This window comes from Ctenopharyngodon idella, chromosome 7 (genome assembly GCF_019924925.1).
Source record: "Ctenopharyngodon idella isolate HZGC_01 chromosome 7, HZGC01, whole genome shotgun sequence".
In the NCBI taxonomy this organism is placed as follows: domain Eukaryota; kingdom Metazoa; phylum Chordata; class Actinopteri; order Cypriniformes; family Xenocyprididae; genus Ctenopharyngodon; species Ctenopharyngodon idella.
Genome location: NC_067226.1, coordinates 23,908,908 through 23,923,856, shown reverse-complemented (window position 1 = coordinate 23,923,856; position 14,949 = coordinate 23,908,908). Strand labels below are relative to the sequence as shown.

The 14,949-nt window shown below is 41.7% G+C and overlaps 1 protein-coding gene across 4 annotated transcripts in view; it reads left to right on the top strand.

The window, feature by feature from the left end:
• kdm6ba (lysine (K)-specific demethylase 6B, a) overlaps positions 1–13,873 on the top strand; it is a 92,379-nt gene extending 78,506 nt beyond the window's left edge. For 3 of the 4 annotated variants that reach the window (XM_051898664.1, XM_051898665.1, XM_051898663.1), the window contains 20 exons: positions 1,415–1,507; positions 2,012–2,140; positions 2,239–2,334; positions 2,432–2,636; positions 2,899–3,150; positions 3,253–3,417; positions 3,625–4,131; positions 4,348–7,502; positions 7,628–7,754; positions 7,919–8,024; positions 8,172–8,377; positions 8,575–8,669; positions 8,883–8,951; positions 9,123–9,271; positions 9,391–9,505; positions 9,683–9,870; positions 10,043–10,184; positions 10,284–10,410; positions 11,579–11,752; positions 11,846–13,873. In XM_051898664.1, the coding sequence (XP_051754624.1) occupies positions 2,022–2,140; positions 2,239–2,334; positions 2,432–2,636; positions 2,899–3,150; positions 3,253–3,417; positions 3,625–4,131; positions 4,348–7,502; positions 7,628–7,754; positions 7,919–8,024; positions 8,172–8,377; positions 8,575–8,669; positions 8,883–8,951; positions 9,123–9,271; positions 9,391–9,505; positions 9,683–9,870; positions 10,043–10,184; positions 10,284–10,410; positions 11,579–11,752; positions 11,846–11,869 (6,021 nt within the window). In that variant the 5' untranslated portion in view covers positions 1,415–1,507; positions 2,012–2,021 and the 3' untranslated portion in view covers positions 11,870–13,873. The remainder of the gene's footprint in view (positions 1–1,414; positions 1,508–2,011; positions 2,141–2,238; positions 2,335–2,431; positions 2,637–2,898; positions 3,151–3,252; positions 3,418–3,624; positions 4,132–4,347; positions 7,503–7,627; positions 7,755–7,918; positions 8,025–8,171; positions 8,378–8,574; positions 8,670–8,882; positions 8,952–9,122; positions 9,272–9,390; positions 9,506–9,682; positions 9,871–10,042; positions 10,185–10,283; positions 10,411–11,578; positions 11,753–11,845) is intronic. The other variant, XM_051898666.1, reaches the window with a different exon arrangement.
• Positions 13,874–14,949: the final 1,076 nt, after the last annotated feature.

Sequence of the window (14,949 nt, the reverse complement as noted above, 5' to 3'; positions counted from 1 at the left end):
ATATATGCAGAAACTGGTCTAAGAATGCAGTGTATTACAGGGTCACGATTATTTCAGTCCCCACTAGCAGCTAAATCCAGAGTTCCTGAAATATCACAGAAGCCTTTTAATAGTGCAACACCATGAGCCAGAGAAGAGTGGGTGGGCTCATATGCACTGTAGGCTCAAAATACACACACATACACACTGTCTGACTAAACCTGCTGAGCAATGAATAGCTCACACACACTTACTGTATCCAAACAAAGAATACTGCCGCATACATATTTATCTTTGGTCTAATTAAACATTACAGCATAAAGATTGTATTGAAGTGTTAAAGTCTTGTAAATTTCAACAGAAAGTGTTACTCTGCCTGCTGAGTAACTAGCCCAGTACTAACCCATCAGGTTATACAGCATTTTATGGATGGCAAGTTTTGCATCTGTGGCCTTATTGTATAATAAGTGTGTATTTTGTGCTATAGAAAGAGAAAGCCTGTACGTGTCACACTTGAAACGCTTTTGCCAAGTCCATAATTAGTGTGTGCTAGGCGTCTTTTGCTGTATGGGCATATATGTACGTGTGCCAAGCAATTTCAATCGAGTGTGTGCACGCATGCCTGCCAATATTTGTGCATCCAGCTTGCGCTCGGTGTGCCATGTGTGTTCAGAATGCGTGGGAAGCTCAGTGTGTTTGCGTGCGTGGGTGTTTCATGGGGGCACAGCCGGTCTTCTCACTTTGGAGTCTCCCTAAAGAACACTTTAATTTTAGACCCGTCTTTTTCCCCTAATCTGTCCATCCATCCTGTTCAAGCCTTCTGCTGTTCCTTTCCTCCCTACACCCCTTGCTCTCTTTCTTTCTGTCCTTTCCTCTCTCCATCACGCCTGGCCTAATGAGATTAACCTCAGTGCCTCTCTTGTCTCACTCACTCACTCACACACACACACACACACACACACACACACACACACACACACACACACACACACACACTAATACACATGCAAATAATCAAACTCAAGCAACACAACACAAGTACACACACTTCTTTATGTACACATGCACACAGGCACCGCTGGCTTGACTCCAGGACTTTGCTCTGCTCGTCCCCTCCCTCCCATCACTCTCACCCTCTGCCAAGAGGCCTCAGGAAGGGTTATAATGACCTCAGTGTACTCTCCCTATAGGTGAACTCCCACAAGCCCATCTGTGCACCCTTTTCTTCCCATTAGACTACAGAAAAGCACTGCCCCCTAGAGGTTACAAGTGGTACTGAAGTTCTGGAGGGTTCCTTTGTTAATAGCTGCCTTCAGGCCAAACACTCACACAGACTACAAAGGATGTGTTTTCCCCCTGTGTTTAATGGATTTGGCTGTATATTTGTGCCTCACCCCCTTATGTCCCATCTCTCCTCTTTTCTTTCTTTCTCCAGTTGGCAGGAGTAGCAGTAAACAGCTTCTCCTTCGTGTTGGTGAGTGGCCCTCTCTGTTTTGCAGTGGAGGGCTTCACACTCACAGCTAGTGTGGTGAGTATCCATGTGTACTGTTCTCTTGGTAGAAATGATTGAACAATAATTTAGATGAGCATATTTGGTGCTTCTTAGCATATGACATTTTGTACTATTCAGTGCATCGTTATTGTTAACTAATTGAAATTAAGCTGAAATCAATTTAATTATAATTATTAGATGGAAAACTTGCCTTAGCAACTAGCTGAAATGAGATTAAATGATAAAAAAATAAAAAAATATTTTAAAATTAATTGAATATAAAAATAAAAGCTAATTCAAAATACTAACACTTCAGTGTAGCCGCTAAATAAAGAGATTAGATGTCTGCTCTTCCATCTGACTTTATCAGATTTAAGCCAAGGCATTTAATGCAGCATCATGGCTTAGTAGTTAAATAGTTCAGTGTCACAACCACTTAACTTCTTGCCATCTTTCCAGCATGTATTTTCTAGGCAGTGTCAGATGTATTGGCTAATATATTGAAGATGTGTAGGAAAATTAAATAGTCTTTGTTTTTAGTCTAGGCTGGATGCATCACACACCAGAACAGTTCACCGGGTGCAGCACACGGGACCCTTTTCCTCTGGACGGACTCAACCGGGGACCATGGGCTCCCGTGGGCAGCCGCGCCTGGCCACCTCCCTCCAGGTAATATACCTCATCATCAGGGCTGCATTATCCTTTTAGTTACTTAATTGATAAAGTTATCAAAAGGAATGATCAAAGCAAAAAAATTCTCTTGATAGGTGCTTACCTGGTGTCAGTCAGCACCAGTTCCTCCCCCATATGCCACCCAGTCACATGACTGGCCTAAACCATCCTAGTAAATTCTTAAACAATGGGTGAGTGTCTTTTAAGCTTTATTGTTGTTTTACAAACACTTCTGGCAAAACATATAACTTGCCTTGTGAGTTTGCTAATGTGTCTTTGTATTTCCAGCCCTTTACATCGAGGGGATAAGCAAGACCTGTCTCAGGCTTTGTTGCCAGGATTACAAAGGCCTGCTCCTCCAAGGCCTTGGGAACCAACCAGAACTGGCCAGAGTTATGAGTCATTGCCTGGTGATAACCACAACCGACTACACAATGGCTACAATGCAGGTCCTCCTGCACACCTCACAGCTCGAGCCAATCAGCTACTGAAGGTGAATATTGACGATATGTTTCAAAACTTATGTTTTTTTTTGTTGTTGTTTTTTTTTGTTTTCTTGTTACGTGAATGTTGTTCATGTATACATCAGTATTGTTAGTATTAAATCAGTGAATTAATAGCTTTACTTTACACTGAAATTTTCATACAAATTTTCACATTTAAGAATTAAATGTGTAGCACTGTAGTGCTCTTAAATGAATATTATGATTAAGAGTACTCTCACCAACCTCTGTTTCTCTCTCTTTCTCCACAAGTATGGTGCTCCTCATCCTCAGTTCCCAGCCCATGGCTCACGGCCCATGCTTCCATTACCTGATATATGGACCCAACCTCAGACTCCGCAGCAACCCAGAGGACCTCACTCTCATTCTGGACAGTTAAAACGGCCTGGGCCCCCTCTGGGAGAGCACTCTGTCATTCAGCATACCCCTGCTCCATCTCTACACCGGCCCATGGAGGACTGCCCCAGTCCAAGCAAGAGAAAGAAGAGCTCTGGGTCTGAGCAGGTTGGTCATGTCTTTATGGCCTCACCCATGCATTTTCTGTCCTAAAACTCTCCTTTAACAAATGTTGTAAAAAACCCTCTCTTTTTCTGTTTCTTATGTCAGGCTTCTTATTCAGCCATGCAGCGCATACCTGGGTCACCTGCACATTTGAATCAGCAGCCATCCTCCCAATACCCCTCTCCTAAACCTGGATTTTGGAACCCGATGCACAAAGGAGGAGCACCCTGGAACCCAAATGAACGCAAAAGCGGGCAGATCGATTTCCAGGTCAGTCATTGCTGATCTGAATATTAATATTCATATTTTCTTGTATTGTGTCAGGGAGTTTAATATATACCATTATCTGTCACTGCCACTTTATTAGCCTGTAGTGGTGTAGTATATAAGCGTTATTACTGACATTGCGTCTTCCACTCTGTTTTATGTTAGATGTACTTGACTTAATTGCTAATTCTTCTAATTCTCTATTCACAGGATTCAGCTAAGCCAGGAATTGGAAGTTTCCCATATAAACCGCCTCCCTTGAATCCGTCAACCATGTCTTCACCCACCATTCCCCCCACAAGAGGTTACGGACAAAGCAGGGGTCCTCCACCACAATCCCACAAGACTGGTCCGTCATCACCATCTCTGGGGCCACCTTCACAGAGCCCTCACATCCATCATTCTACATACCCCTATCCCAACAACAGACCTACAGCTCATACCCAAGGGGAACCACAGGGTACTACTCCACAAAGACGACATGAATCTGGAGTGAATTCTTTGGATAGCCGGGCTCCACCACCTACATCCTCATCATCACTGCAGGCAGATAGGGAGCGCCCTGCACCCTCACCAGCAAACCACACCACTGTGCCTTACAGTCACCCCCAGTTCCAGCCTCACCCAGGGCTGATCCATTCCACCAGCCCACCAGCCAGCAACCAGGCCCAGGCCACAGTACCTCAGCACAACCCTGACAAACCCTGGAAGAGCCAGGTAATACACACAGAGAGAATGAAATTAAATGAATCACACAGATTCAACTTACATTAACCAAAACTTGGCTCTGATGCACAGAAAAAGATTTGCCTGGTTAATATTAGTATAAATTAGTATAAATATAAATGGCATGATAAGCAACATATAAATGCTGTCAATAGTTAAAATTTTGTGTCCTATGTTATGTTGACTCTAATATTCATTTCCCTTTAGGAGTCACGTGATATTTCAGCAGCAGGGGATTCTCAGGTTGTCGCACGCCTTTCTCAGGCACAGAATAAGGTTGTTGGGGGCGACCAGGGTCCAGGGACCCTCCAACATGTGAGCCCTTCTCAGGCCCCTGCTCGAAAACCTGTCATTACCCCAAACCTGGAAACTCCTCATCCACCTTGCTCCCTGGAACTATATACCAATGTTGGAAGCATCCCTACTATGTGCTCTGCACCCCCTACCACCTCCTCCATCCCCAGCACCCTAAGCGGCTGGAGAGGAACAGATTCTTCAGTGCTAATCTCAAACCCAAACCATGTATCCATGATTGGCCAAAATCTGCCACATCCAGGGTATCAGGGTGTCCACCCTGGTGTTGGAACCCTTCCACACCCATACAGAGGGGCACAATCTCAGATTCAACAGTCCACTCTTCCTCACACAGGACAGGGTAGACCTAATTACACCCCGGTGTCCTCTGCTTCCTCCACCCTAAACTCAGGGCTTCAGAGATCAGGGGAGAGTGTCATCACCAGCAAGACCTCTAACGCTCTCCCACAATCCGTCAGTTCATCTTTGCATCGCCCTCAACCTCCAGCACACATAAAAGTGAATTCAGCCCTCCATCCAATATCCAACAGTTCATACAGCTCAGTGCCCATTCAATCTTCCTCCTCAATTTCTCAGGCAACTACTACTGTTCCAGCCCCAGTCTACCCAATATCCTGTTTGCAAACTGCTACCCCAAGCTCCCAATCCATTGCTGATGCTTTAAATAAACTTGATGCAGAGTTGCAGGGCCACATGCAAGCAGAACAGAGAAGGAGAGACCAAGAAGAAGAGAGGAAACAAAATGTAGAGCGACAAGAACCGGAGACAAAGGCACACGGTGAGTCTGCAATCAAGAGTCTAGAACGTTTGCTGTCAGGTAGTGCAGCTGAGCCTCCACCTCCTCGTTTGTCTCCAGCCGATGCACCCTCTTCTGTCTCACCTCCTAGCCAGAATTCACCACCTTATCCCTGGTTGAGTCGAGGAGGAGTGCCTCCACGTGCTTCTGGAACTGCAACAACCATTATGGAACGACCACGACCACCCCCTCTCACCCCCCAGACAGAATATGCCCGTGAGAAGCAAAGGCAGAGAGAGAAATGGAAGAGTGGAGCACTATCTCAGAATTCCACTGGGATTCCCACATACCCCTCAGAGTCAGGTCTCATCAGCCCCTCCCACAACCATACAATGCAATTGAAACCTGACCCATCCAAAGATGTCACCATGTTGAAAACCCCTCATATTGCTGGGATTTTGGATGCTATTCCCAACCCCCCGCCCCTGCGAGAGCCACCCAAACTTTACCAGGCTTTCCCCAAGGATGTTCCCTCTTCATGCACACAAATCAGCACGACTGCAAATAGCCTGCAAAAACACATGCCCAGTACAGGACTTGGTAGTCTGGGTAGCAGTTCTAGTAGTTGCAATGGTGACTCTGATGGTGCCCAATTTGAGGAGGAAACTTCTGAGCTCTTGCCTGATGGATTGGCTAACATTATGAAGATGCTGGATGAGTCCATCAAGAAAGAGGAGGAGATGTATTCTGGTCAGATGGGAGAACGAGCAGGACCAGAACCTCCATTTTCTGCAAATGTGGCTCCGATGAAGAATTATTTATGCGCACCAGACCTTGTGCCTGCCCTAAAGCAATCTCCAACTGAGGATCATCAGCCAGATGGCCATGCAAGCCCACCTGTGTTAAGTCGGCAGGGTTCCTTGGCATCGCCTTGCAGTCGCACTTCTTCACTTGAGGAAGAAGAGGAGGTTCTTAAGGTCATTCCCAAGTCTGCCAATTCCATTAGCATGCAGTCCCAAGAAAGCATTCTTGCCACAACAGGAACCAATTATCGCCATAGTGACTTAGCCAAGCTGTATGGCCTTCCAGAGGTAGAGAAAAGTGAGTGCGAGGAGGATGATGATGATGATGATGAAGAAGAAGCTGATCGGGAAGATGAAACTCCATCCTGTTCACCACCACCTCAGCGGCCACATCTCCACCAGACAGGTGTGAACAGCATGTTTAAAAACCTTGCATCTGTACTTGAGAGCCAGAAATACACCTACCGGGGTGGACCCTTTGGTCGTCCTCCTCCCTCTGCTTTTGTGGGAGTTAAGTACTCTTCATCTCTTTCTCTGGGGCCTGACATTTGCAGGCAACAACAAAGCACTTCCCCCACATCAGGTACAACCAATCAACCAGGTTTTAGCAGTCCGACTCAAACCCTTGCCATTAGTAACTCAGGTCAGCCCTGTCCCCTCTCGCCCACAAATTGGGCATCAGAGAGGAAAAGAGGGGATAAAATAAGCCAGTCAGATCTTTTGGGCAATGATGATGAGGAAGAGATTTCAGAGGAACCCACAGGAGAGAAGGATTCTGGAACTGTAAAAGACTTGTTGGAAAGACGACCAAAGCTGACTACCATCTCAGAGTCTTCGCTAGCGGAGCTTAGTCATAGCTATGAAGTGAACAAACACATACTCCCTTATAAAGACCACTCAAAGGCAGAGTCACAGGAGATATGCAAACCTGATAAAGAAAAGGACCGACACAAAGACAGAGAACGAGAGAGGAAACACAAACACAGTAGCAAAAAACATGAAGACAGGAAAGAGAGGAAGAAAAAGCACAGAGAAAGACACGACGATGCATCTCTTTCCTCATCCTCATCTTCCAGCTTCAGTCGACGGCACAGGGATGGAAAGTCACACAAGGAAAAGAAGAGCAGGCAGGTGCTGGCTAACCTGGACATTCAGAGTAAGGAGTTTAGGGAGAAGGAACAAGAGCGTGATGGAGACAAGAAGAAAAGGAAAGAGGAATGTAACCGACTTCAGACAGAAGGGGAAGAGTGGGCACAAAGTAAAGACAAGGGCAGCAGCTCAGGACGTTCCTCTGATCTCCCATCAGCTTCATCAGCATTATGTTCTGACGACTTTCAGAAACTAAAGGCGCTTACAGATGGACCACCCAAAGAACTGAAGATACGCCTCATAAAGGTGGAGAGTGGGGACAGGGAGACCTTTATTGCTTCAGAGGTGGAGGAGAGGAGGATTCCTCTGGAGGAAATCACCATAAAGAACACAGCTAGTGAAATCATCAGAGCCTGCAAGTAAGCATTATTTCCATGCAGGACATCTCTAAAACAGATTTTTTTTTTTTTTTTTTTGGCTGCAGTTGCAATTTAGTTGGGACCATGAAAGACCTTATCTAATACTCAATGTCTTCTTGTTTCAGGGGAGCTCGTGTGAAGGAGAAATTCAAGGAATCGTACCTCCTACCTGCCTTCTCTGTTAAACCAATTTTGACCACAGAGCTGCCCATCCCTCCAGAGAAACTCAACCCCCCCACACCTAGTATCTATGTAAGCACTGCAGTAGCATTGTCAGCGTCTCCTGCCCCCTTGTGGTCACTCTTTGTATTCATAAACAATAACCTCTACTCAAGTAATAATTTATTAATCAAGTAAATATTCAGTTTTGTATTAAAAGTATGGCTTACTGATTCCATGTTGGTGTTTCTCTGCAGTTGGAAAGTAAAAGAGATGCATTCTCTCCGGTCCTGCTGCAGTTTTGCACAGATTCTAAAAACCCCATTACTGTCATCCGGGGACTAGCTGGTTCCCTTAGATTAAGTAAGTTTATGCGTATGTCTTCTAGATTGGGCCTGGAGGATAGACCGATTTTCAGTTGTAAATTTTGTAACTCTACAGTTGTGTCCAAACATTTGCTGTTGTGGAAACTAAGTTGCACTTTTTTTCCCCATTTCTTCTCCTTTATAGATCTTGGGCTGTTTTCCACAAAGTCTTTGGTGGAGGCAAATGGGGAGCATGCAGTAGAAGTCCGGACCCAGGTCCAGCAGCCAGCGGATGAGAACTGGGATCCCAGTGGCACTGGCCAGACCTGGCCCTGCGAGAGCAGCAGGTCACACACAACGATTGCCAAGTATGCCCAGTACCAGGCCTCCAGCTTCCAAGAGAGCTTACAGGTGTGAACACAAATGTACACTCTTACACCACAAAAATTTGGAAACAGTATTTGTTAATTTCTGGAGGTGTATTGGTCATTTTGCAAATACTTTAGAATTCTTGTTTGTACAGTTATGTCTGATTATAAACTATAAAATGAAATGCCTTTAGAATCATATACATCATGCACTTACCATACCATTGTCTGAACTTGCAGGAAGAGAAGGGCAGTGATGAGGAGGAGGATGATGATGAGAAATCAGCCACTAACTCTGAGAATATGACCATTAACTCCTCAGCTCCCAGCTCCAGGTAATTTATTGCAAATTACCTTAGCACTTAATTCTAGAATTAATCCAAATAATTAACAAACCTAACAAACCTAATTTATATATATATAAAACAAAGTAACATTTATTTAAGATTTTAATTAAAACTATTATAAATCATACTCCGTGTGCGTGTGTGTGTAAGAGTAATGATCTGTTAAAAATGCTGTTATTAATTGTTTAATTATCTTTACAGTTCAGAGCAGAAATCTGTGGGGAAGATAATTAAATTTGGCACCAACATTGACCTGTCCGATCCCAAAAGGTAAGACCATTTTACATAATTGCTTGAACGTGTGCACCGACTTGTTTATTTTGGATGATATGAAAATATCCACCATAAATATGTAAAACTCCCAAGACATAGAAATAGAATGCTGCCTGTGTAATGTACAAGCAATGTGTATTAACTAAATTATATTGTCTTGTTCTTTAGATGGAAGGCTCAGCTGCAAGAACTGCAGAAGTTGCCGGCGTTTATGCGTGTTTCTTCCAGTGGGAATATGCTGAGCCATGTTGGCCACACCATTTTGGGAATGAATACAGTACAACTCTACATGAAGGTCCCTGGCTGCCGCACACCAGGTTTGACTCGATCTCAAATAACTTTCTTGATTTGTAGTCAGTCAAGGATAGATTTGTCTTCTTTGGCAAGTAGTTATTTTATTGATGTTAAATTTCATGTTTAATGCTTGCGTCATCAGGACACCAGGAGAACAATAACTTCTGTTCCGTAAACATTAATATTGGGCCTGGAGACTGTGAGTGGTTTGCTGTCCATGACAACTACTGGGAGGCCATCAGTGATTTTTGTGAAAAGTAAGAAACTGTCTCACTTAAACATTCAAAATCTGTCTTTGTAAGCCACAGCAGAGTTAGTCAATTTTTCAAAAACTCTGTCAAAATAACACTAATAGCCAAATAATGTTTGATTCCTAATGAAAGTATTAATTTTAACCAAAAATATATTAAGTTTGCGAATGAATTTTCACTCAGGCATGGAGTGGACTACCTGACAGGATCATGGTGGCCAGTTCTGGACGACTTGTACCGCTCTAATATCCCTGTGTACCGGTTCATCCAAAGGCCAGGAGATCTGGTATGGATCAACGCAGGCACTGTGCACTGGGTTCAAGCCGTGGGCTGGTGCAACAATATTGCTTGGAATGTGGGACCTGTCAACTGTGAGTAACCTACACACTAACCTTTTAACCTTTCTTTTTATCATTGAAAAAATGTATCCGTCATTATAGTTACATAAACAGTCGCAACAAAATGTGTAAAACTAAAATTTCTTAGCCAGGGCACAGAATTGTAAAAAGCTTTTTTATGAGACCTTTATCTTTGCTTTTGTAGCATATCAGTACCAGTTGGCTTTGGAGAGATTTGAGTGGAACGAAGTGAAGAAGGTGAAATCCATCGTTCCCATGATTCATGTGTCCTGGAACGTGGCACGCAACGTCAAAATCACAGATCCAGACACTTACAAAATGATCAAGTGAGTATGCAGCAGCATTATGGACTCTTTTCTTACCAAGTTACACCACAATTAAGTAGCATGGACATTTCATATATTTTTTTCTTTCCTCCTTTTCAGACACTGTCTCCTTCAGTCTATTAAGCACATTCAGATCCTGAGGGACCAGCTGGTAGCAGCTGGAAAGAAGATCTCCTACCAGAGCAGAGTAAAGGATGAGCCGGCCTACTACTGTAACGAGTGTGATGTGAGTCGATTGTTGTGCTTCATAATTTGTAAAATGTACTGGCAGGTTCAAAGTAGAAAAAGATAGTATCACCATGCAAAAACCCACCAGACCTGCAGAATTATATTCCAACAAAAGAATATTTAACATACAGCTGTGTCATCTCAGGTTATGAAATATGCAACTTTGCTAGTGGTGCAGAAATTACACACTGCATCTTTACATAGGTTTTGCTGAATTCAAAATTTATTGTTAACACTTCCTCAGCCGTACAGTCACAACCTTTTGTTGTGTTCTCACCATTGTAATAATGATTGTTTCCTGAACTGTGCGGTTTGTTGCAGGTCAGTGTGTTGTATGTACATACAGTTTATGCCGTGATGTAAAGAAATAACAGTTATAACATCACATCTGAAATTAGAGATGCACCGGTAGACCGTTTCATTTTGGCCGATATCTATTCTGGACTTGCACACACACTGCATTGCAATCATTTCCCAAAATGTAATTTGTGTGGAAATATTACGAGGTCTGTAAACAGGGCGTTAACACAGGCCAGAGACGGACGCAAAGAAGAGAACACAGACGCACCAGCAAATACTGTACCAGGCACAACAAGCTCACTATTCGCAATGCTCAAAATATAGGAAGAAAATATAAATATGAGGATGGGGGTTTATATGAATGTATCTTTGAAGGGAACTATCTTCAGAAGTTTCGATGGCATTTTCTTTTCCTCTTACCTCCATATAAAGTAGTCTTTATAAGCACAGTGCTGCTGTGTGTACAGCGTTAACTAAAGGAACTGCTGCTGTTCCATAAGCACCACCTACTGTCAGAGTGAATTCGCATTTTCATTCAGTCAGTGTGCCATTTTGTGCAGGTGTCTTATGTAGCACAATATTAACAAATCGGAAATTGGCCATGAAAAATCATGAACGGTGCATCACTATCTGAAATGATAAAGAGGGATTAAATAAAGAAATTTAATTATCAATGATGCTGTAATTATCAACGTTGTCGTCTGAACGCAAAAAATTTTTTAGTACATCAGTATCTTGTAAACGTACCCTAGGAAAAATAATTAAATCATGTAAATGTATTCTGGTAGAATCCCTAAACAAAATTATAGACGTGTAAATGACATAATAGCGGCGCTTTAAGAGTTTGTGGTTTGTTCATTCTTGAGCAGGTGGAGGTGTTTAACCTGCTGTTTGTGACCAGCGAGAATGGCAGCCGGAAGACGTATGTGGTGCACTGTGAGGACTGTGCACGACAACGCAGCCCAAACCTTTCCAATGTAGTAGTGCTGGAGCAATACCGCATGGAGGAGCTAATGAACGTGTACGACTCTTTCAGCCTGGTGAGTTCAGCCGCACGCTTTGTCAAAGTAAACGACTGTGAACAAAACTTCAGAAAGAGCTAACATCTATCATTTGTTTCTCTGCTTTCTAAGGCCATCAGTCCCAGCTCCCGATGAGAACGTCTCATCCCTTTCCCTCACACAGCCATAACCAAAACTCCTGCTCGCAGGACAAGATCTTTTATTTTAGTCCAATTAAGACTTAAAACATTTACCGTTGGAAAAAAAATTACCTACTACTGTTAATATTTGTTGAACAGCCAATCAAGAACCAGTTTACTCAGCATTGTTTACAGAACCAATCAGCCAATAAGACTCCAGTTTACCAACCTCTGAATGGCTCTGCAGGACTTCAGATGGACCGCAGTTTGGTGCTGTCACGGCTTACAGCAGCGGAGTTGACAAAATCCTGTCCGTCTGGGTTTTTGTTCTTAGTTTTCTTTCATGTTGCTTTTTTTTTTTTTTTTTTTTTTTTTTCGTGTGTGTGTGTTGTCTTGAATACTGAAATGTCTAAATGATCTTTGTACTTTTCGTGGGTGCTTATTTTTCTCCAATAATTTATTATTTTTAAACCTAGAACAGCCTAGATATATACCACATTGGCCTTGTGACTTGTATTTAGTGAAGAGATAAAAATTAATAATACTAATAATAGAGCTATGGACATTTTTCTAAAGCATTAAGAATTAAAAGAAATACAGTTGTTCAGAATGCTTCAAAACATACGGGTTTTAAAATACTTTTTCAGTTTTAGTATGGAATGTTGTGTTTATATCATCAGGACAAGCGTTTTAGGATTGCATTTTTAATCAATCTCTTTTCCTGCATTTTGTGAGTATACTTGTTCAGTTTCACCTGTTTTGGTCAGTGAATTGTTTCTCACCTCTATACAGATCTATTCTTAGATTTTTTTTTTTTTTTTTTTTTCCTTTTCTTTTTTTTAAATTGTAAATTGTTTTTATTTAAAATGTTCTTCTATTTATTGGATATAAAATGTTCTCCCCTGCCTCAACATGGTTATCATAGATGTATTAAGGGTTTCTATTGTTATTCTAAATCCTCTGTAATATTTTAAGGGTGCTAATTTTCTTTTTCTTTTTTTTTCTTTTTTTTAATATTGGTGCTTGCCCCTTTAAATATCTTTCCTGTCTATATAAATTAAATGTCTCATAACTGACTCCTTGTCCTTTTAGATTATAGAGCACAGAGTAGGATCTGACTAACCAGAAGTCTGTTATACACAAATGTTTTAAAAATACATTTTCCCCACTTATGTTAACATTATGACTTAAATGTGATCACTGTTATATATTCAACCACCTGCTCACTTGCCAGTTTGTTTATTTTGGAAAAAAGGAAATCCGCTTAAATCCAGGGGCCATGTTCATATGAGTTCTCAGTTTAGACCTGTGTCTCTGAATCTTTTTGTTTGTTTTTTACTAAGATGGTGACTTGGACTGATGTTAGTAATCCTGAGCCTAGATTAGCAGCTATTCTCTGATGAATTCAGGTGCTTCACGAATTGGGGCTAAGAACAGTTTTTGATACCTATCTTACACATTAAGTGGTGCTTCTGTCCTGTTGTAAATGCTGTTCATTTGAGGACACGACTCTGACTACAGCAGGCATAAACTTTCAATGAACACAGTATACAGTAATTGGCTGCAGTGGGTTGTCATACGCCTAAACTGAGGCATATATGGAGAAAAATCACATTGAACTGTAAATTGTGACATTTTACTGGAATGAGTAACAGTGTGAAAGGGGATTTAACGCATTATTGTTTTGAGTTATATACTGTAATTTTTTTTTTTTTACAGCTTTAGAGGCGTTAGCGTGAAGTAATTCATGTATTATCAGGAAAATGGTTTTGATTGATATAGATGGTGCTGAGTTCTTGAGCTACTCTCAATTTTTTAAGAAATATTTTTCCTGTTGCAATATACACACTTTCCTTTTTTCCTCATTATTATTTTATTTTTGTGGTTATTTAAAATCTGCACTGTTTTGGAATTCACACACGAAGCGAACTGAGCCAGACATTTCTTAAACACTTTGTGAATTCGTGTGACATTGATATGATTACTCTGAATAATATTAAATGCTTTTGATAAACTTTGATCTATGCCATGTCTCTGTATTCATTCAGTGGGAGCGTAAGGTTTAAAAAAAAAAAAAAAAAAAAACTTTATATATATATATATAAATCAACAAAATTGCATGCATTTTGCAGAAGAACAATGTTTTGGTTTTGATTCTGCTCTGCGGATGAATTCGGTTCTTTCTAATAACTAAGAAAAAAAAGATTATCCTGCTGCTCATAAAACATTCTGCTACTAGGCTTGAGATATATAACCAGTTTTGATGGAAAGGATCTCAAGACTGGCTGAAGACGTTGCTGTAGATATACACTAAGTCTGCGTTCCAAATTTGTATGCGCTTCACTCTCTAACTTCCCTCAGTCTCGTGGACTTGGATGTGTGTCATTGCTTACGTTGCACGAGTGCCCACTACTGGTGGAACGCACTAACCCCTTGATCACTTGGAATTCACTATGGAGCTGATTTAATATTTCATTTTTTTTTTTTTAATGCACCATTCTATATGCATATAAGTTGTTGGAGAAAATATAGGTATTTGAGCTGTTGGAGAAAGATAAAATTACACAAACAAAAAAAAAAACATCAATAGTATAAACTTTGACTGAACATAAGGTAGATACAAGTATTATGCGATTAAATCGCAACAATATACAATGCTATTAATTCTCAAAATAAATCATACTACAGTTAAGCGCGTGACATCACAATCAAGTTGAATTGTGGGATATAGTGCTTGAAGTGTACATCAGAGTCGACTCACTCCCTCTGTCAAAATCGAGGAGGCGAGGGCCTTTGCAAGTGTATGTCTAAAAGCGAAGTGGATTGCACCCACGGTACTTCCTTGAAAAGTTGCGTACATCTTGTCGCAGTCTCTTTTCTCCAGCAGAATCTCCTCTGTTCGGTGTTTGTTTAAAACGGTTGCTTCCCCGAAGGTTGGCGATTTAGCTGCTCCATGTCATCCTTTCTCACTCGTGACAAAGTAACCTATGCGAATCCCACACCATACATGCATATAGCCGGATCAACGTTTCTCTATGGCTGCTTGAACTTGCATATTGTCTTGAGTACTTATTTTGAATAAGTAATTACCTCACA